The sequence below is a fragment of the Lonchura striata genome, chromosome 15 (assembly GCF_046129695.1).
Source record: "Lonchura striata isolate bLonStr1 chromosome 15, bLonStr1.mat, whole genome shotgun sequence".
NCBI classification, from domain to species: Eukaryota; Metazoa; Chordata; class Aves; order Passeriformes; family Estrildidae; genus Lonchura; species Lonchura striata.
This window is the reverse complement of record NC_134617.1, coordinates 16,831,375-16,852,155: the sequence shown is the minus strand read 5'-3', so window position 1 is coordinate 16,852,155 and position 20,781 is coordinate 16,831,375. Positions and strand designations below refer to the sequence as shown.

Sequence of the window (20,781 nt, the reverse complement as noted above, 5' to 3'; positions counted from 1 at the left end):
AGCCAGGCTCCCTGCAGGGCTGGGCGGTTTGGAGGTGCCTGCCCGGGGTGAGGGGACCCCCCGTCCTGCCCGGGGTGAGGGGGTCCCGCCGTGCCCCGCCCGGCCCGGCCCGGCCCGGCCCGGCCCCGCCGTCCCTCACCTGCGGGCGGGCGGCGCCGGCAGGGCGCGGGGGCGGCGCGGCGGGCGGTGCCGGGAAGAGCGGCCGGGCCGGGCGGGGAGGCGCCGGAAGAGCCCATTTCCTCCGCGGGACGGGACAAAGCGGCGGGGCCGAGCGCAGCCGGGGCGGCCGCACCATCCCAGCCCAGCTCTGCCCCGGTAAAGTTGCGGCTCTCGCACTTGGAAACTTTCGGGCGCCAGCCGGGCCGTGCTGCCGCGGGGCTGGGGCGGGGGGCAGAGGGCGGGAGCGGAGCGGGCCGCGCGCGGGGAGGGAGCCGGGCCCGGCTGTGGCGGCGGCGCTGCCCCGAGCGGCGGGGCCCGCGTGGGAGCGGGCGGGCCCGCGGTGCTGGGGGCCGCCAGCGCGTTCCGCCGGGGGAGCCGCGCGGCCGGGCCGCTCCCGGCGAAGTTTCGGTGCGGCGGGGCGGTGTCCCGGCCCCTCCCCGCGCGGCCGGGGCCGCCCTGGCGCCGCTCCCCGGCTGCGCTAGGGCCGGCGCGGCCGGCAGCCCTGGCAGCGCTCCGTGCCGTTCGGCCCGCGGTCTGCCCGGGCGGCGCGGCCGAGGCCGCATCGAGCCCTCCTCCAGCCCCGGCCGTGCTGCTGATCCCGTGCACGGACAGCCGGGAACACCCCGCGGCCCCACCTGGCTCCGCCACGTTTTCTGACACCCACCGCTAATCCCCTCCTCTGCTGGAGGGCGTGGGCCTCTCCTTCGCTGACAGAAAGTTTCGTGCTACTTTTTCCCAGACAAAAAGCAGGAAGAGCGCATCCGCTCCCGGGTTATGTGCGGCCCCTGCGTCTGCTGCCTGTGGCCCTGGGTTCCCTGGGTAGCGTGGGTCACCCGCCTGTTATTCATTGCTCCTGCCAGTTCAAAACGCCTAAAATCCTTCAGACTGAAAGTTTGCAGCAAAGTGTGTGTTCCAGTTATGTTTAGTGACGAGTCAGATGTGAGCAAGGCACGGCTCCCTGTCTGTGTGCCCTTGGCTCGCCAGCCGTGCCCGGGAGGTGGCTTCTGGCGAGGGTCATCGATCGCTGCGAGCCCCATGACCGCGTCCTCAGCACAGCATTCCGAGTTGTGACTCCAGGCGTGTCTGGACTATCTGTATTGAACTAGTCTGGGAGCTCTTTGCTGCTCTTCCCCCTTCGTTTGGCTTTGTCTATTGTTTTTTTGGGATGGGAGTTGTGCAGAAGGTGTTTTCTGGGTGCTTCAGTCACTTGTGCTCTAGTTAATGGTTTCCTGTGTTTTTGCTGCACTGGGTCTGGGGAGGTGGGAGAGGCTACACTCCTCAGTCCTGCTGGCTACGCCAGGTTCTGGGATTGTTTATGTCAGTTCCTGGGTTGGTTTGTAGGCAGGATTGTGTTGATGAAGGTGAAAGCCCAGCTCATTTTACGCTAGATGTAGCCTTTGCTCTGTCTCGGGGCAGCAAGGCCACATTAAGTGTTTTGTTGTTGTACTTATTTCACCCTTCTGAATCGAAACATGTTGTTTGAAAGGACATACTTTGATGTTGAGTCACTGTTCATCATTTTCAAAGAAGCAATTTCTAAAACATCACGGAAATGTTTTGACTTTTCTCAGCAGAAACAAAGGTTTAGTAGGTTTTGTTTTTAGAAAGGCTTTGCCCTAACCTTTTCCATAACAAACAATGTGCCTTCAGTCTTTACAGTTTTTTTTCAGCCAGCTCTAATAATAGGCCTCTGCATCGGAGATTTAAAGTTTACACAAGGTGGCTGGGGGAAGCGCAGTGGGCAGAGATTAGAAATCCCATGCTCAAATCGATGCTTTAAAATACAAATGTAAATACTTTCCTCACAGTTGATTTTCAGGCTTTGAAACATCAGCATTTCTGTGCTGATATGTGTCAGGACAGACCTTAAGGTGCGGCTTCTTCGTAGGGCTTCTGTTGGTCTAATAAATTTAACCGGAAGATGTAACAGAAGAGTAATCTGTGTTTTTTCAGCAGCATGAATATCTTCTTTCTGCAGCTGTAAGATACAGAAACTGATCTTGCAAAGGAATCCAGATTAAGCAGAACTGTTTATGAGCTGGAAATACACTTTTGTGGGACTTCAGGCCTGCCTTGAATTTACATCTGCTGTTACTGTTTGATTTCTAAATGACCTTTCTTATGCAGAGAATTAGCTAAGATCACAAAAATACTGAGTGGCCAAACCAGCCTGCTCGTCATAGGTGGGCAGTGGGGCTGCTCTGGAGCAAAGGCCCACGTGGCTGTGGTGCTTCTGTTCAGGACTTGCTGGGTTCTGTTTTACTGGTTTCTCTTAGCTTTGCTGGACACCAAAGGAAACGTGATGAATTAAAGAGGACTGAGTGTCACTTTGTTAGGACAGCACCTTATGAGACAGTCACTCAGCATAATGATGAGTCACAGACTGGTTTGGGTTGAAAGAGACCTTAAATCTCTGGTTCCATTCTGCTGCCATGGGCAGGGGCACCTTCCTGGGACACCTGCAGGGAAACCCTGCACCTGCTCTGAGCCCTTCTACCCTGGCCTTGGATGCTTCCTGGGATGGGGCTTCCTGCTGTTGTGCCTTAACTGACATCACTCAAAAGCTTGTGCTGCAGAACTTCAGTGTTGAGAGTATGACCTTGAGGAATGGGATCCGTTACTGCTCTGGGAATTCACCCGAACTGTTCTACAGCTAATCTGGAATAGCTCCATTCAGTGAGTTTATAGCTGCTCTGTTGGTTAAACAGCATTGCAGCTTTAGAGAAAGTGCAGATGTTTGATAATTACTACTTTTAACTCCATACTATTTTAATCCAGAAAATGAGATTTAAAATAGAGCTACCACAAAATTGTATGCTAGCACCCTGACTGGATGAGCTCCTCTGGAAAGACAAGCTGTGAGAGTGGCCTGCTGTTTCACGAAGGAGAACTGGGTGCAGATGGATTTACTGGGGTGAAGGAGTTGCAGGAGGAATGAGGTCACTGCAACTGGAAGTGGGATTGTTCTCCTCTAGTGACTGAGACTCCTTATCTGCTAGTCAGGGTGAGAATGGGTGTAACTGTGATTTCTGGTGTGCAGAAGGTTAGTCCAGACTATCTGATACTTAAATATGATTCATAATGCCTTGTGACTGATGGATTTAAAGAGCTAGCTACCTTTTCTCTCAATATGATTACATATTTTTGCTTGTTAATCCCAGATGTACTACAGAAAACATCTGTTAGTCCTTTGATATGTGATTATAAATATCTCTGGTCGAATTAAAGGAGTAATCTTTTTCCCCATGTTTTGTGAAGTGATAGAAATTATTCAATACACAGATCTAAACTAACACAGTTTGCAAAGTGAAATTCTCCCCCAGTCTGACGTTCCCTTGTGTTACAATTTCTCTAATTTAGAAGACAGCTAGTTATTAATCAGTTAGACTCCCAAGAGCCTCTTCTGAAAGGCTTTAAATTCAGGGATCAATGCCAGTATCCCGGGCTTATCTGAAGCACTGTGGGCAGCAGATCAAGGGCAGGGATTCTCCACCTCCTGTTCAAGTGAGCCCCCAGCTGCAGAGCTGCCCCAGCCCTGTCCCAGCACAGGAGGAGCTGGAGCTGCTGGAGCCAGGCCAGAGGAGGCTCCAGGATGAGCAGAGGATGGAGCAGCTCTGCTGGCAGGAAAGGCTGGCACAGCTGGGATTGTTCACCTGGAGAGGAGGAGGCTCTGTGGAGACCTTAGAACCCCTTCCAGTGCCTAAAGGGACTCCTGAGAGAGCTGGAGAGGTACTTTGGACAAGGGATGGAGGGATAGGACAAGGGGGAACAGCTTCACACTGCCAGTGGGCAAGGATAGATAGGCTATTGGGAAAAATTCTTGGCTATGAGGGTGGGCAGGCCCTGGCACAAGGTGCCTAGAGCAGTTGTGGCTGCCCTTGGATCCCTGGAAGTGTCCAAGGCCAGGTTGGACATGGGAGCTTGGAGCCACTTGGAACAGTGGAAGGTGTCCCTGTCCATGGTGGGAGTGGAATGAGATGAACTTTAAGGTCCCTCCCAAGCCAAACCATTCTCTAATAAACCTAGGAATGGAAAAAGCAAGCATGAGGCCAGCTGTAGCTAAAGGAATAACCATTACCAAGGCAGAGAGTGGAAGAGCACACATGAAGCCAAGCTGGAGGCCAGGTGGTTCTCTGGTAGCTCTGTTTTAGTGCATGGAGTGGCACAAGGACAGATGAGTGTTGATGTTACAGCCCTAGAGCGAGTTGAACTCCTGGTAGTGAGGGGCTTGAGAGTGAAGCAGGTGGGGAGCTGGTGTCAGTGTGGCAGGTAGGATTGCATTGGGCATAATGTGGGATCCTCAGCTTGTGGTGTGCTATTTTTCCCAAAGAACACCCAGTTTCTCAGCAATCAGTGCCCTATTATGGAGTAGATCTGCATATGACTGTACATGCTTAAGAAGAATTTCTGTGTGGAGATGATGTTGAGCAAATGAGGAGTTGATGTGGAGCAAATTAGGGTAGAAGAGGCACTGTTGGTTCACCCTGTTCTAAAGTAGCCTTCAATAGCTAGTTTAAGGAGGAGGCTGAAACTAATGAGCTTAGTAGGTGGGTAAGTGCTGAAGGATCAGGGGAAGAAACTTTTTTTTTTAAACCTGGAGGTTAACTGAGCGGAGATTGTAGGCCCCACAGTTCTGTCATTGCTGTCGTTCAGCAGAAGGCCAAGAGGGCATTTAGGTAAATACTAAATTTGTGGCTTTTCATTTAAGTCTGTAAGGGTCAATGCTATCGGGCCTTGATGGCTTGTGTGGTTTTCCATGCTCCGCCCTCCACTGTGGTTCCCACTTCCTCAAGGGCTCAGAGTTTTCATTCACTTGATTCTGGGTACTTGTAGGGGTGATATCTATGCGGATCTAAGGCTCTAGGGGGGAGATTTTTTTTTCTGTATCTTTCTCTGGTTGATACAACCAGAGCACAAGAGATCCACTTAAATAAATGGCCTGCACAAGGACTGCGGTAACAATGTAGCTTTACCGAGCCACAAAGGTCAGTTGAATTTTTCATGTAAACAGGGCTGAGCTGTGTGCCTATAAAACGGTATTTAACCTGTGTAACACGGAGCAGGTCAGTATTCATCCTACCAAAGTGCTCTTGAGATCTCCAGCTGAAGCTGTAGGTAGGTAAATGTTTTTTTTTAATTGACTGGAATATTGAATTCAGAGCCAGTGTTGTTGAACAGCAGAGGACAGAGCTGCAGTGTGCTCAGAAGCAAGAAGGTGAAAGTGGGTGTGAGTGCAACTAATCAAGATGTACAAGCTGCCAGTTTTTGCCCTCTTTCTTGCAAGTATGTCCTTGTAATGTATACTTGTAAAACGAGTTTCTTTTAGCATGACTTAAAGGCCTAGAGTCTCGCTGCTCAATGCCAAAGAGTTGCTCCTGGTCCTGGATAATTCATGGTGGACTGTGGAGGTGTGTGCAAGTGACACATCTTATAATAACTTCACTTACAAACCATAGCATTAATTCCAACCAGTACCTGGTATCCAGGTATTTTGGAGTCTAAGCATCCTGAAATTTCAATTACTTATTAATTTCAAAGGTGAGAAATTGAACAGTGAACTGTAAGTGGTGCATAGAGGGCTTGACGTGCTCCGATTGCTACAGCTGAGAGGTCTGTCCTGCTGTGACCCTCATCAGGAGGTTCTGGTTGTACTGGTCCCATCAAATTTTTATTAGTCTAGCTCTTGTCTGAGGTCCTAAGTTACAAGTCCTTCACCTGATCTTGGCTAAGCTGGCTGGTAGCAACAACTGAAGGAAGGAATAAAGCAGGAGCTCTGCTTGTAGCATTTTTGAGCAGTATCCTCTGGCACTTTGATGCCTTTGTGGAGTGATGAATGCTCTAGGATGGGGTTTGGTGTCTCCTTCTGGTTCTCTGGTTGTAATTACCGACCCCTGACACTTTTTTTTTTTTTACTGATCCCTGCAATCATTTATCATCTTTTATGTTCCCTCCCTCATATCCTCCCCCACCTTTTTCCTGGGTGGGGGCAGTGTGTAAAGCCATCCCTAAAAGTGAAAGCAACAGGCAGGCAGTAAAACAAGCAATAAAACCATGGGAGAAGAACAAACAAGTAGCACTGCTTCCCTGAGGTTCTTTGCCAAGGTCCAGCAGTTTAGGTGCTTCCTGAGGCAGGACTTGGTGCCTGGACTGGCTGTTCTGCAGATGTGCCTGGTGGCCACAGTGGCCAGAGCTGGCAGGAGCCCATATGGCCTCTGGCTCTGACAATCCTGGCTGCAGGTGCAGAGCAGCTCTCCCGTCATCGTGTTCAGCTGATGACTTCATGGTTTAAATTTATAAACCCTGTGAGTCAAACTTCATACAAGCTACAAGTCAAATGAGAGATTTTTTGGAATATTTTTTGAGTGAAAAGGAGGAATCTCGTTTGGCTCTGTGAGAGGCTCTGGAGTGGTTTAAATGTTGGTACAAAGTATGACTTTGTAGTTCCTGCCACTTCCACTCTTTGGAAGATGTGTTTAGTTAGAAACCACTACCCTTGCAGCTGGAAACATATTTCCTGAGTAGCATTAAGCAGTGCATCCTGAAAGCGGAGATGTGAAGAAGGCTTTTTGGACAGTGGCCACAGTCTATGTTTGTTAATCCATGACACTTCACTGTTGGTGGACTCTTCAGTCACAGCCCTCTGACTTTGTACAGGTACAGAGAAGAGTGCAGTATGATTGTGAGCAGGGGGTTTTTCCCCCTCTCTCCTAGCTGGGGGTTAGGGAGAAAAAATAATTACATAAAATCCAATAAGAGTAGCACAAAAAATAAAAAAGCTAGAGGGTTTATTTGTAGCAAAACAGAATAATGCAGATGACTTGTGCAGGGTTCAAAGCTTATAACCTCGAGGAGAAAAAGTTAATTTCAGGTCTTTATGCATGAGTACTTGAGCGTCAAGTGTTCTGAGCTGGTTTGCTTAGTTTACAGAACTGGTTAAGACAATTTGAATATGATTATTTGATTAGCAGAGTATTATTGTGGGCCTAGGGAAAAGTCAGTGGCTGTCAGTAAAAGATGCAGTGTTCAGCAGAACCAGAGGCAAGGCGCTAGTGCAAAGCCTATGGAACAGGATTTTTTAGCTCATCTGGTTTTTGTTCTGTAGGTTCGTCATGTTTCCTCTTTTTGGGGATGAAGAGAAGGGGTGGAGAGAAAAAAAATGTCTTTAATCAGATGTGAGTTTGTTTCTACTTAGTAAATGGCTGTGTTACTACTTTTTTTTTTTTTTTTTCTTTTTCCCCCAGCAAGACCGTCCCAAGCAGTGACTCCTTTTTCTTAAACCTGATTCATTCATTTTGCTTCTATGGAATGTGGGTGGGACAGTGGATTTTTTTTTTCTTTTTTTTTTTTTTTCCCTCACAGAAGTGGCTTTCATTGGTCACCTATCTGTGAAGGCAGTGACTCAAAAGGATTCCTGCCCAGGCAGGTCATGGTTAGCTCTGGCTGCCATGCACCATGGTGCACCCTTAGTGAGTTTGTACTTGACAGAAGGTGGTTATGGCTGTGTGGGAACTCTGGGAAGCATCCAAAAATGCATCACACCACTGTGTTTTTATTATGACTTGCTTTGCTCTTGTGGAGAAGTTGTGGAGTTCTCACCTGTCAGTGCCCCAGTGTTCCAGTGTCTGCAGCCTTGAGGAGATGGGCTGTCAGAGTGTCCTGCCTTAGTGCAGGCACTGAGAGGTGCTTCACTCCTCCAAGCCATGCTTATGCAGCCCATTCATGGTCACTCTTTCTTCTGGGGTTTGTTTTTGTGAATTCCCCCTTCCCTGGCCCAAACTCGCAGCTGGAGCTGCAAGTTGAGAGTTGTCCGAGGGTGTGTGGTGATGGTGCAATTCTTCCTGTCAGAGGAACTCATTGTTTATATCTGAGAGATGTTGCTAAAGGTTTCCCTGAGCATAAAGTGAAAATCTCGGCCTCGTCACCTGTGGGCTTTGTTACTTTTTCTTAAAAAAAACCTGCTTTGTAATTTTGAGGTAATACTGACAGAGTGTTCCTGAATCAAAGTGGAGGACTGCAAAAGGACTTCTGAAGGAGTTTTCATAGGAAGCTTAGAAGGTATTTTACTTTGAAGGGTCTTCAAACTCGTGTTTTCCTTTTGCTTCAGTGGGTGCTTTTAGTAGATTTTGCAAAAGGAGAAATCTGGGAAACTTTTTCCATTCTTAAAACACTGAATTTTTTGTTACGTAGTCCTTAGTTGCTGCTGTACTGAGCATGCAAGTGAGAAAGAATATGGTATTTAGTCTCTGGTAATACAAGGCTGTCCATTTGCTCTATTTACTAAATTTTCATCAATCCCTTAATTATAAGGAGTCCTTTTTTTTTTTTTTTTCAAAACACGTGTCGGCTCCAACAGCTCCATTATTTGTGGACTCTTGACAGTTTTAAATTGCTAATGAAGGTGTAGATTTCGAAGATCTGGTCAGCTAAAAGCACTGAAGGGTATTGCATAACAACATATCAATTTAGGAATGAAAATGCAGTTTGAGTGGGGTCAGATTCTGGTTATTTCTGACTCTTTAGCATAAACAGCACTTTTTATTGCAGGTTGAGTGCTGAAGAAGATCAGAACAAAAATCCCCAGGTTTTCTTTTCCCTTTATTGCCAGCCATCAGTGAGGTTTTGCAGGCTAAGCAAGAATCAGTTTTGCAGCTGTGGCAAATTCTTCTGCCAACTGATAAAGGGGACTAATTTATAACAACCTTTTTCTTATTTAACGTGTAGTTGTGGCAAAATTATCTTGTTAAAAGGTTGCCCCTTCTTGCATTCATTGTTAACTCAAGGTTGGTAATTGGAACTTGTGCTGATACAGTTTGGGGTTTGAAGAGCCATGCTCTGAAGCCACAGCCTAGTTATTATATCTGCATTGACTGTGTATCCCTAGGGTCTGAAATGTGTGCTGTGGTTCAGAGAGTGCCAGAAAGCTGTTCTTTAATTATTTCTCAATTATTTTAGGTAGGCTTCATGGAGTTTTCTGCCTCACACATGGAAAGAGGCACTGAGGTTGGAAGGACTCTTGGGAGTTGAATTCAAGTGGTCCAGCAGATGCACAAGACCCTCCTGGGTCTCCAGACTGAGCCCATTGTTGTGTTTCAGTGTGAACCTACAGTTTGAGCCTACAGCTTCAGTGTGAGAGATGTGCCTGAATAAGGGCTGGGTTTGGGAGGTTGAAGGTGCCATCAGTGCAGGGATAAGCTCATGAGAGGTGTTGCCATTTGCTGAACACGCAGCTGTGGTGTCCTTCTGCGTGGCCAGAGCCTCACAGTGCTTACCCACAGGGCAGCTAAATACAGCAGTTACAGATCCAGTAGTTACTTGTTCTGATTGGGGAAGTTATCTTTCGTCGTGTTAGTGCAGGTCTTCAGCATAAAATGCACAAACATCCATGTGAAGGCAGTGTGAATGGTTATTATTCATAACAGTAATAACTGGCTGGTCATGGCACATCCTTTTTTTCCAAATACAAAGTTTTGCAACAAGAATATGAAAACGAATCTTAGTTATAGAGGATATCCTCTTTTCTAGAAAGAGCATGTGTGTCTTCTAAAGCACTCCTGATTCCCTGTCAGTCTTCTTTATGGAGTTGGGATCATGCATGAGTTTTGGAAACTGAAAACTGCAGAAATGAATTGGAAGTTTGGGTTATACCAGGCCATCCATCTGAGCAGTTAAGTGGGCATAAGCCTGAATTTGGCTCCTGTATTCTTTCAGGGTGTTATCCATAAACTGGAGCTTCAGTGTGACATAAGTCACTAATTGCTTGTGCTGCCTGTGATTTGTCTTCCATGCACCTCCTTTCTAAATTCTTTGTAGTAAAACAATTCTGTCAGAAAGAAAACAATCAGAGCTGAACACTTGCATGACTGGAGGCAAGAAGCTGCTGTTGGCACCAGCATCTCCCAAGCAAACATCATATTTGCTATTTTGAAATCTCTTCTGAGGTCCCATGACCAACACAGTGAAGCTGCTTGTGCAGAGTGTGCCTTCATCCCCTAAGCAGCAGCTGAACCTGAGTGAAGGAGTGAAAACCTGGAGTGACGGAGCACGTTCCTGGTTCTGACTGAAGATGAATGGCTTGAATCCCCAGCACTGTGACAGTTTGTGCCATCTCCTAGTAGCTTCCAGACTGCTTGGGGGAGAGTGAGGCATCTTCATCTGCTGCCGTGCCCTGTGGGCTGCATGGGCTGGGCTGGGCTGGGCACTGCTACCACAGGGAAAACGTGAGGGACTCCCTGTGGCTGCTGGCTCTGCTGGGAGACAACACCCACACAGGAGAGAAAACAGAGTCAGGAATTTAACGCATTTTTGTAGGGACACTGGATCAGGTTTCATCTCTCAATTCAGCAGCAAAGTCTAAATGAGTGGAGAAAAGAGAAGCATTTGTTACTGGCAGTGTCAGGCTGTCTGAGCACCTCAAATGCCTCTGTGGGTCTGCTCCACAAGAGCAGCAGAGAAAAAATTGTGAAAGCAGATTAAGAGACCTGAAACTGGGATGGCACTGGTGAGGAACAGGCTTATCTGAACCTGAATATCATCTTTTTTCTTGGGTGGTTACTGTAGTTTGCGGAAAAAAAATTGCTAAACGGAAGCTGTAGCAAAGTTGAATATACTTGAGTGGTAGGAAATTCCATCAAGGAAAACACAGTCATTGGTTTTTACAGAAGGTTGCTTTATTCAGTGAAATTACTTTGCACATATTTTTCCATGATTTGTGTAGATACCACACTTGAAAGTTTAGTAAAATTGTATTAAATGAAAACCAAGACTTTGGGATGAGGTGGAGATGATCTTACCTTGATGCCAAGCTGGACATGGCCAATGTATCTACTCATACCTCAGAACTTGGAGGCACTCCAAAGTTTAGGAACGTGGACACAGGCAGTACATCCCGCATTTGCCACCAACACCTGGGTCTCATAAGGCAGGTTCAACTCATACTCATCCTGCACCTACAAATAGGAGCTTTGCCACAACATGACACCTGAGTTTGTATTAATATTTCAGACTGTAAAATTCTGGCAGTAAGGATTTAAAATGAGGTGGTACCCGTGTGGCACTTACGGTGGGGGACGGGATTTGGTAGATGGAGTGTAAGGTTGAAGGCTGTTAGAGGATGACTCTCTGTTTTTGGTTATGTATACTTGATGTTAAATAAGAACAGCTTAAATAAAGCCTGCTTAAATCCTCCTTGAAAAGCATCACATACACCAAACATCCTTGACTTGCAGCTATTTGTCTGCTGAGTGTTGCTTTATTTGTGGAACAGGGCAGACAAATTAATTTGGAGACTGAAGGGAAAGAATGGAACTTTTTATTTTATGGATACTCCCAGTTATATGAAAAACATTTTTGAATTATTGGTGGGCCATATGAAGCCCCAGCATGTGAGCTGAGTTTTATTGAAATGTGCCTTAATATCTTTGAAACCAAAACTGTTCAGAAGGTTTGTATTAATGGTGCTCCCGAAGATCTTTGCTCTCTTTGTCTGCCACCTTCAGCAGGGGTCAAGGATCCCTGCTGGTTGTCAGGTGGGTTGGGTATTTGGGTAACAAGGCAAGCAAAAGGATTCCATTGGGAACAAGGGTTCTGGTTCTTTTTCTGTCTGGAAGATAAAGCTGGGTCATTGTGTTGTGAATCCCACCATGTTCCATCCCCAGGACCTGGGTGGGGTGATAGTCATTTTGCAGTATAGAATATCTAGAGACAGTCTGGAAGAATGGTAGGAGCCCAGATTATCATTCAAAATGAGTGAGACATTTTAGAGAAAGAATCTGCAAAAAACTGCAGTGAAATACCTCTTACTGTTCCTGGGCACATCAGCCCTGCAGAATGGGGAACAGCTGAGCAGTCCAGGAAGGGTGTTCACATAGAGAATGTCCTCCCAGGTATAAAATGTTCTTGTCCCATGTTCTGCATTAGGTATTTTGGCTAGCTCAGTGCTGGAATTCAGCATGTCGTCTATTGTGCCTGGCAAGGTCAGCTCCTCTCTGTGCCAGTCAGACCATTCCTTGAATACTGGCTTTCCTGAGAAAAACCAAGAAATCAGTGAGTGCAGCTAAAAGCTTTTAGAAAGCAGCCTGGCAGGAGAGTTAAAATGTGAAGATCGACAGCAGATGTTGAAGACTTCTCGGGTAGCACAAGGTGGTGGGACTGAACACAGGAGATGTGCAGTTATTTTTTGCTGTGTAACCCAAAGAGATTTACCCTTGCCCAGGAGGTAGGGTGGCTGCAGGATGGTTTGGTGCAGGGCAGGAGGAATGGACTCAGTAGTGTCTGAGATACAGCCAGCACTGCCTTCAGATGTGTGTGTGGGAGTGCAATCTGGAAAAACAGGACCCTGAGCACTAAGGCCTTTTTGCGATTTGTTGGGGTGTAGAGCTTGCTGTTAAAATTGTGCTCCTTCATGGGCTTTTGGAAAAGCCTTGGGTGCCTTCAGGGCAAAGCAGCTGCAGAGCTGCATTCCTCTGCTTCCCAATATCTAAAAATTATTTGCATGCCAGTATTATGGAAGTAAGTATCTAAAATTATTCCTAAAACCTTGAATTACCAGTTTTTGAGAGCACTCAGACCTTCAGTTGTGGTTTTTGGAAGGAGTGCTGTGTGTACATCATCCATGGTGTGCTCCTGGCAGCCCCAGCAGCTCAGATGTCCCTCTGCTCATCCTTCTCTCCACGCAGGGCTGGGGCCTGCCCTGGGGGGCACCTCTGAAGCAGAGCTCATCTCCATGCTGCTCTGTCCCTGTGTTGTCCCACCTCCTCCATCAGGAGAGGAACCTGGGAAGGGAAGTTTTAGTTACCAGCTCACTCTGAGACTGAGCTCCATGCAGTGGCTCACCCTATCAGGCCTCTGCCAGTGTGGGTCTCTTTGCTCCTCTTTGGGGGAGGAGCAGTAGGATGGCAACAGTGGTTGGTTGAAGCAGAATGGAGACCTGTCCATCTTTAGCTGTTGATGAGATCTTGACTGTAAAAAGCAAGCAAGAATTGTCCAGGGTGATTCTGCTTGCAGATGGAGCAGAGCTCTGGAAGTGGCTTCTTTAAACCCTGTTGCTTCCCCTGCCCTCATGTCCTTGCAAGTGCACTAAGCCCCAGTAAGACACTACATTACTATTGAAATCTCTATTGCAATAATGAGCACCATCATGAACAGGAAAATAACCCAGAGGGTTTGCAGTTAACGTGCTGGGCTGGTGAGCATGGTTGGAGGTTAGAGCTTCACATGTCTGAGCATCAGATGTGTGGGGAGGGCATTCCTGCTCCCTGCAGAAGCTCTGCTTGCTGCTCAGTTTTCAGTGGCTCCTGGTGCAGCTTGGCTGTGGCATCCAGCTTTGCCTTGTGTTCCCACTGCAGTGGCTTTGCCAAGGGTGCCAGCTGATGGTGCCATCGCCCCTTGCCATAACGGTATATGTGGTGGCACAGTGAGCCAGATGGGCATCTCTGCCCACCTTGCAAAAACGGGTTTCTTTCCCTTCAGCCAAATCAGTCCTTCCCCATCTGGTTAATCGCTCAGGCGTGGGGAAAGCTGTGCCAGTACGGAGGGGGTGTGATGTGCAAACGGGAATGAGTTCCTGGAGGGGTGTGGGAGGATGAACATTGGTCCTTAAACAGATTTTCTGCTGCTTATGAAACCACAGGCTGGGCAACCACAATTCCCTGTGCAGTGGTGTTGTTCTATATATTCCTGCACTTGAGATTCAGTGCTGCTCTCTCTTCTGCCTGTGGTCCATGCTGCTTTGTCCTTTGAATTTGTGGGGCTGCGGCTTGGAGAACCTGTTCCATGTCAGTTGGGCTGTTGCAGGTGTCAAACCAGTGCTGCCCTGCTCTGCTGTGGGTTCCTCTTCCAGAGGAGTCCTCTTTCCCTGTAGGTGTTAGAGTGACTGCAGTGGGGGTTGAGGTGTGTTCTCCAGGACCTAAGGATTAAGCACTCTGCTCCAATATCCCATGATGTAGTTTGCTACCTGTTACCAGACTTGAATTCACTGAGGGAGAGCTTGAGCAGTCACAGGGAAAAAGCAAGTTCCAGAGAACTAGAGGGAATTACAGCCATGCTATACCATGGCCCTGACAATTGTCCTTTTATCCCCTAAACCCATCTCACCCATGTGTTGGTAGCCTATAGCCTGTTCCTGTATTCTCCACAGGTTTAATTTAATTGAATAAACATATTTATTGTAATGTACAAACGATATCCAAGCCCTTGCTCCCAAACAGGCTATCTGATATCAAGCTTTGCTTTTTAGATAAATTTCAATAGCACTGCTACGAAGTGGTTTTTATAGATCATTACTTTTGGCCAATTCATGAACTATCATACTAACGTGTTTTCAGATGAATTGCCTTTATTATCCTACTAATACAATTAGTGTATCTTCTTATGGTTACCTTGTCCTGCACATTGTTTCTGCAAGAGGTGTAACAGCATTAACTGCATAGAAAAAGCCTTTCTTTAGAAACCTGCTGGGCTTTCCATAGCCCTGTCTCTGTTTCTCAGAAGCCACAAAGGTTTTCAGTGTATTTTTCTTGGCTTCTTATGTGGGAAGCATTTATGCTGAGCTAAAGAGGAGGAAATAAACCAGTGAAATTCCTTGTGGAGGGTGGGAAGTTACCTGGGGGTGAAGGGCATTTCACAGCATGCCCTGTGCCAGCATCTGGGCTGTGGCACAAGCCAGTAGGTGAGTGAAATAAAAAGAGGGGTGATTGAGAGAGAAGGTTAATTAGTGAGTTCATAGTGGCTAGTGATTGCTGTCAGAGGTAGGGGAGGACAGGAGGTGACCACGTTCTACCCCCCCCTGTGGCTCCCTGGGGGCTCTGGAGCTGGACACCTTCACCTGCACCCACTGGTTTTTCAGTGCAAAACATCAGAAGGGTTACACGTATGCCAGCATTGAGTGGGCTCATTCTAGTCTCTCTTTTTTTAAGCTTTCAGCTTTTAAAGTTTTTTTTTCTCACAGCAGTGTGGGTCCTTGGAGTGTGGGTGTAGTGGGGAGCTGGATGCAGCTGGGTGAATACTCCTGCCTGCCTTGCACCTTGTGAAGTTGTACTTCAGTGTGTCAGCTTTGGTCAGCAGTGCTGGAGTGAGTTCTCAATCTCTGCTGTGGTGCCGGTGGTTTGAGAGGCCCTGGGATGGCCGGGGAGCAGTCCTGAGCCAGGTGATGCTGAACTCCGGCTGAGCTCCTCCAGTGCCCCAGAGCTTTCATTCTTCCCTGGGAAACAAGCAGCCCTCCTGTGCACAATTAGCTGCTGGGGTCGGGAGAGAGCATTTGGTTGTTGGTACGTGTTGTAAACATTGTTGGTTACCAAAATTAGTGCCTTGCCTCCTGCTTTTTAAAAATAACGGGATGTTGTGCTCGTCTGGCAGCTTGGGGACATCTGGTGTTGTCAGAGCAACGTGACTTTTTGAGATGCTGTGCAGGCAATGCCCTGGCCGGAGAAAGATTAAAAATATCAGCAAATAAGCTTTAAAATTACCTCAGCAGTAAGTGTTGAGGAAGATGGATGGACAGAGATTTAGGAAACCTACTTCTCTTCCTGATTTCTTGAAAAATAAAAAGTTACAAATGTAGGTTTAGTCTCATCTTGAATATTGAGGTCAGCCCAAAGCAGGAAGAGCTAGAATCTATTATGTCTGAAGGGATTTGAATTGGTTTTATGGATCTCCAGTAATTTAAATCCATTCTTTACTGAAATTATTGTTCAGTTTATTCTTTTGTTGTAATGTGCAGCATCATAGTGTTAATCCAGAGATTTGTTGTAGTTCCTTATTTTTAGTTCTATTTTTTTAGACTGCTGGTCTCAACAGCAGAGCTGTTTTAGTAGTTTCACTCAACTTTTCCCATAAGCATGTTTGCTGTTCCGTTGGGATGTTGATATAAAACTGTAACGGGAAGAACAGCTCAGTGACAGCTTTGAACAGATCTCTTCATGCAAATCTGCTTTTCCCTCCTATGCAAATGTTAAGGAGAAGTGTAATAGATATGTAAGCTGTTAAGTATGAACCAGCTGGATTTTCTGGCTTTGTGAGGCCTACATTCACTCCTTTACCTTTGTATTCCCCAGAGGTGAACTGGCTGAAGGGGGATGGCAGGTGGGTTGCGTTAAACCTGGCTCCTGCTTTGGTGGAGCTGAGGATGTGGGCAGCATCCAGAGCTGCTGAAGTCAGGGGGCTCCTTTCTGCTCCCCCAGACCTTGGGCTGTGTCTGAGAGCTGGCCCTGGAAGGGAGGTGATGCAAATTGGGCAGGGGCACCCACCTTCATGGGCAAAGTGCCCTCACTACCCGTGGTCCTTCTTTATTGCTCAGGGACCACTGGTGAGTAACCCAGGCACTGCTGATCTTGTCATTGCTCTGATAAAACAGTGAGGCCCTGTGGTAGGTTTGTCTGTGGGTTTATGTGCTTTTGGTTTTATTTTCTAATCAAAATGTGCAGGTAATATCTGTATATTGTCATAATATTTTCTCAAACTCATACCATTTTAATCAAAGCTGATGTTTCTGGGGATGCTGTAACTTTCACTTACACTAAGTGGATGTTTTGTGTTTAACAGGCTGCATTTTGGTTTATTTTAAGATGCATTAACAATAAAAAATTGTATTAATGTAGGTTTTTTTTCTTCTGGCAGAAATGACTGCTGTCACTGCAGCCAACGTGAACTTCAAATGGGACCCCAAAAGCCTGGAGATAAGGACACTGGCAGTTGAAAGGCTGCTTGAGCCTCTTGTTACACAGGTAGGAAAAAGATGGGGCAAAATAAGGTCATAAACATGATTGCCTGTTTTGACGTTTTGATTAAGTGAAAGCTTAAATTCTAGGTGTAAGACACTACAAACTAAAAGGAAAAAAGTCTACAAGCAGTTTTTTTGCTCAGTTTCATTGAACAGTCACTGGCCATGAGTCCAGGGAGACTGTGCTGCTTCAGCACCTGATAAAACACAGTAGTTATTGGCATGATTGAAATAATGCTCCATGCCTACACTTTTTTCTGGATTTGTGAATAAAAGCTTCTTTCTGTGTGGTGTATATGTGCCAGTGGAAAGCACTGAAGAGCACAGGAAGGCTGGAATAAGTCTTGTAAATGAGAGCTGTGTGTATTGAGTGTTTTGGAAATTCTTGGAAGAGGCTTTCTAGGAGGCCTGGAAGAGTAGGTACACAGAGACAGTTCACTTGTTGTCTTCAGCATTGTTTTCCTGGAATGTGAAATGTCTAAAATAACAGAATGAGCTGGACACAATTCCTGCTAAGTACAGATGGGAATTATCAAATTTTGTTTCCAGTATTATCCTCTTTAGTCACCAAACTGCTGTCTGTACCTGCTACTTGTTCCCTCTGGGTCCTCAGGTGGGCAATTGGATGATGAGGCTTTTTAGCTAGTTACTGACGGATTCCTTGCTTAAGAGAAATTGTCCTAATTTGGCAAACAACTTCACTGAGCAAACTTATTCACAAGACTTTTTTCACCCAGTGCAGTGTCTGTAACTTACTTCTCAAGGAATAAGCACAACAAGCTGTACCGGGAATCCCCAGTTTTCTCAGTGATGTGACTGGCAAAATAGAGAGGGAACTGGAGCAAATTGCCTTGTTGCAACTTGTTCTTTATTTGTAGAACACAATGAACTGAGTACAAATACTTCCCATTAACCAACCCTGATATTCCCAACTGATGGCTTTCCCTCTCTGCATCAGTCAGCTGGGAAGATGGATTCAGCTCTGAGGACCTTTATGTCAGCAGTCCTTGGGCTTTCCAGAGTAGCAGTTTTTTTAGTGTTGTAATTTAATGTCCCTCCGAAGCAGCTTTGTGTGAGTTTTCCAAGGCTTTCCAAAAATGAGAGGAAAAAATAAGGCAAATGGAGAAGTGTGTGTGGATTTTGTGACATGCCTGTGTTGGATGCAAGGGGATGGATCCTGATCCTGAGCTCAGGGAGTACCTGAGGGTTTCCTGGCCTCTGGTGATGACTCTACTCCCAGCGGGGTTTCAGTCTAAGACACGGAGCTTGGAAATATTTGTTGATTGTAGGATGATTGTGAGAGTTCAGTTGGGTTTTTTTTTTTTAGGGAAGTAATGAGCTCTACCAAGTCCTTTGCTCTGCGTTCAGCCCCTTGGCTATAGCACTGATTTGGACTGAAAAGATACCGTGTCTCTATGTTTCTACTGGCACAGACTTCAACCTTGTCTGGGGTCTCTTATGACTGGGGAGTTATCCCAAACTAATGATCCCCACCTTGGTTTCTTTTATGTGGTGCCAAAGAGCCCTGGCCCGTTACTGAGACTGCAGTTTATCCAAAATATAAATAGATCTCCCTTGTTAAAATCAACTTCTGAGGTCTGCTGCTGGTAAGAGAAATCTTTGAGCTGTTTAACTGAATTTATTTTGCTCATCTAAAGAATCAAGAAGAATGGTAGTGTTTAAATGTGAAAAACACTCATTAGGTTAATTTCTGGAGCTGGCAATAGTGTAGGTATTTGCAATACACTGTCTAGAAAAAATATACATGCTGCCTTACTATCAAATGGATAAACATTAAATTTGATGTTGGATTTTTTCCCTTCCATCCATGCCTTTAGGTAACAACACTGGTTAACACCAGCAACAAGGGCCCCTCCAATAAAAAGCGAGGCCGTTCTAAAAAGGCTCATGTCTTGGCAGCTTCAGTTGAACAAGCAACAGAGAATTTTCTGGAGAAAGGAGACAAAATTGCAAAGGAGAGCCAGTTCCTGAAGGACGAGCTGGTGGCGGCTGTGGAAGATGTTCGCAAGCAAGGTAAGAGTGTGGATCTGGTGGCCTCTCAAACTGTGGTTCTTTAGAGCGAGTGGAATCATTCCTATTTCCCTTTGTTGACTTTTCTAATGACTCTGTGCCTCTCAACTCGTAGGTTCTCAGCTTGCCTGGCTGGCATCCCTGAGCAATAATGTAACTGGATAGGTCTGGAAATTGGATGGCTCAAGTAGGGATTAAGAAGAGAAGCAGAAGGGCTGATTCTTTGAAGAGCATTTAAAAACTCAGTTTAGGCTCAAAATGTGCTCCCTGCAGGACTACATCTGAAATATGTCAATAAGTTCTTCCATATCTGACTGTATACAGACCAGCACTGTATGAGGAAGAGCCAAGTGTTGAGTCGACAGAGACGTGTTTCTTGAATATGTAAAACATAAACAGCACCAAACAGAATGTGAAGACCTTGATTAAATATTCCAGACTTCCTTCCTCACATCTAATGTTGATTTTTATCATTTTCTTTTTTACTTTCTTGGAGCAGACGTGCAAGAAAACCCTATGGAGCTGACTTACTCTAAAATATGCACTAGTAAATATTGTTGCTCATAAATCATTTATCATTCTTCCAGTCATGAGTCTTTTCTATGCTTCAGTGAAACCCAGTCAACTGGTATTAATGGTGACGGCTGCTGCTGCAAAAACGGGAAAACTCATTAGCATTAATTACTTGTTTGTAGCTGAAGTTGCAGAGTGGTGAAATATTAGTTGGAAATGGTTCTAAGTTCTGGATGAGCCTGGCTGATAGACCAAAGAAAGATCAAGGTAGGAAGGCTGCAATATAAGGGGCTAATTGAGTTGGCTTAATTTAACAACAACAAACAGCAAGAGAGCCCCTTTGACTCCAAGCTTTAATTGTTGGTGCTCGACTGCTGCTCAGTCGAGAGTTAGTACTCATCTGTGGGTGCCTCCAAATGGCTCAGTGATGCTGGTGAGAGAGGGAGCTCTGCTCAGCCCTTGGGACTGAGAACTTCCCTGAGCTGGATTTGTAGCTGAATATTGCAGTGAGAAACTGGTGGGAAGTACAGACTGATAAAAAACCTTCCAGATGACCCTTTCCCATGTTTCTTGGCTCCTTCTTGGTTCTGAGACTACACATAGGCTTGATGCCAAAACCTCCCTGCTCTGCTGGCTTTGACAGAGGAGGTGAAGCTCATAACTGAGAGGTGCTGGAGTGAAATAACTTCCCACCTTAATGTTGCTTCACTTCTTCCTCCCTTTTTGCTGTTTTCAGCTTGTGGATTCTGGTGTAAAAGGGATGGCTGTGCCTGTTTCCTCAGGCTGGTGGGTGGTCAAACTGCAGTGAATCTCCTGGACACAAGTGGTGCCCACCATCCTTTGTGGGGACACAGTTCCAACACAACCCAGGGTCAAAGCTCTGCCCCATCACGGGGCCAGTGTTTGGCCAGGTTTAGCAGAGCAGCTCTTGGTGAGGAAATTAAAAGTCAGACCAGCCTTTGAGGAAATGAAAAGCAAGTGGTGAAAAATTAGCTAAAACAGAGGGAAGGGTTTTGCTACCAGTGTCCTGGGGGATTGCAGTTCTTAGCAGTGCTAGTAACAGCAGGGAGATATAACCTCCCAGTGCATGTGGTTGTGTACAGTGTGCACCTCAGAAGCCTCCCCACATTATGTCAGACCAGTTGAATTTATGAACTGGAGAAACAAGGAAAGTGTGATGCAAAGCCTGTGCATGTGCTCAGCAAGCCTTTTGCAACATGGGAATGAGTGGAGAGGAGAATTTGGGTGTTGTGGTCAGCAGCAGGGTAATGATGAGCTGGCAGTGGGATTTTAGATAGAGAGCATAATTAATCTTCAGTGGAGGTCAGGAAAATAGCATTAATAATGCCTCTGTTTAGAGTAGG

At 46.3% G+C, this 20,781-nt stretch overlaps 1 protein-coding gene across 1 annotated transcript in view; it reads left to right on the top strand.

The window, feature by feature from the left end:
* Positions 1–206: 206 nt before the first annotated feature.
* Positions 207–20,781, top strand: part of CTNNA1 (catenin alpha 1) — a 116,930-nt gene continuing 96,355 nt past the window's right edge. The window contains exons 1-3 of the mRNA XM_021544869.2: positions 207–315; positions 16,771–16,877; positions 18,712–18,907. Of these exons, the coding sequence (XP_021400544.1) occupies positions 16,773–16,877; positions 18,712–18,907 (301 nt within the window). The 5' untranslated portion in view covers positions 207–315; positions 16,771–16,772. The remainder of the gene's footprint in view (positions 316–16,770; positions 16,878–18,711; positions 18,908–20,781) is intronic.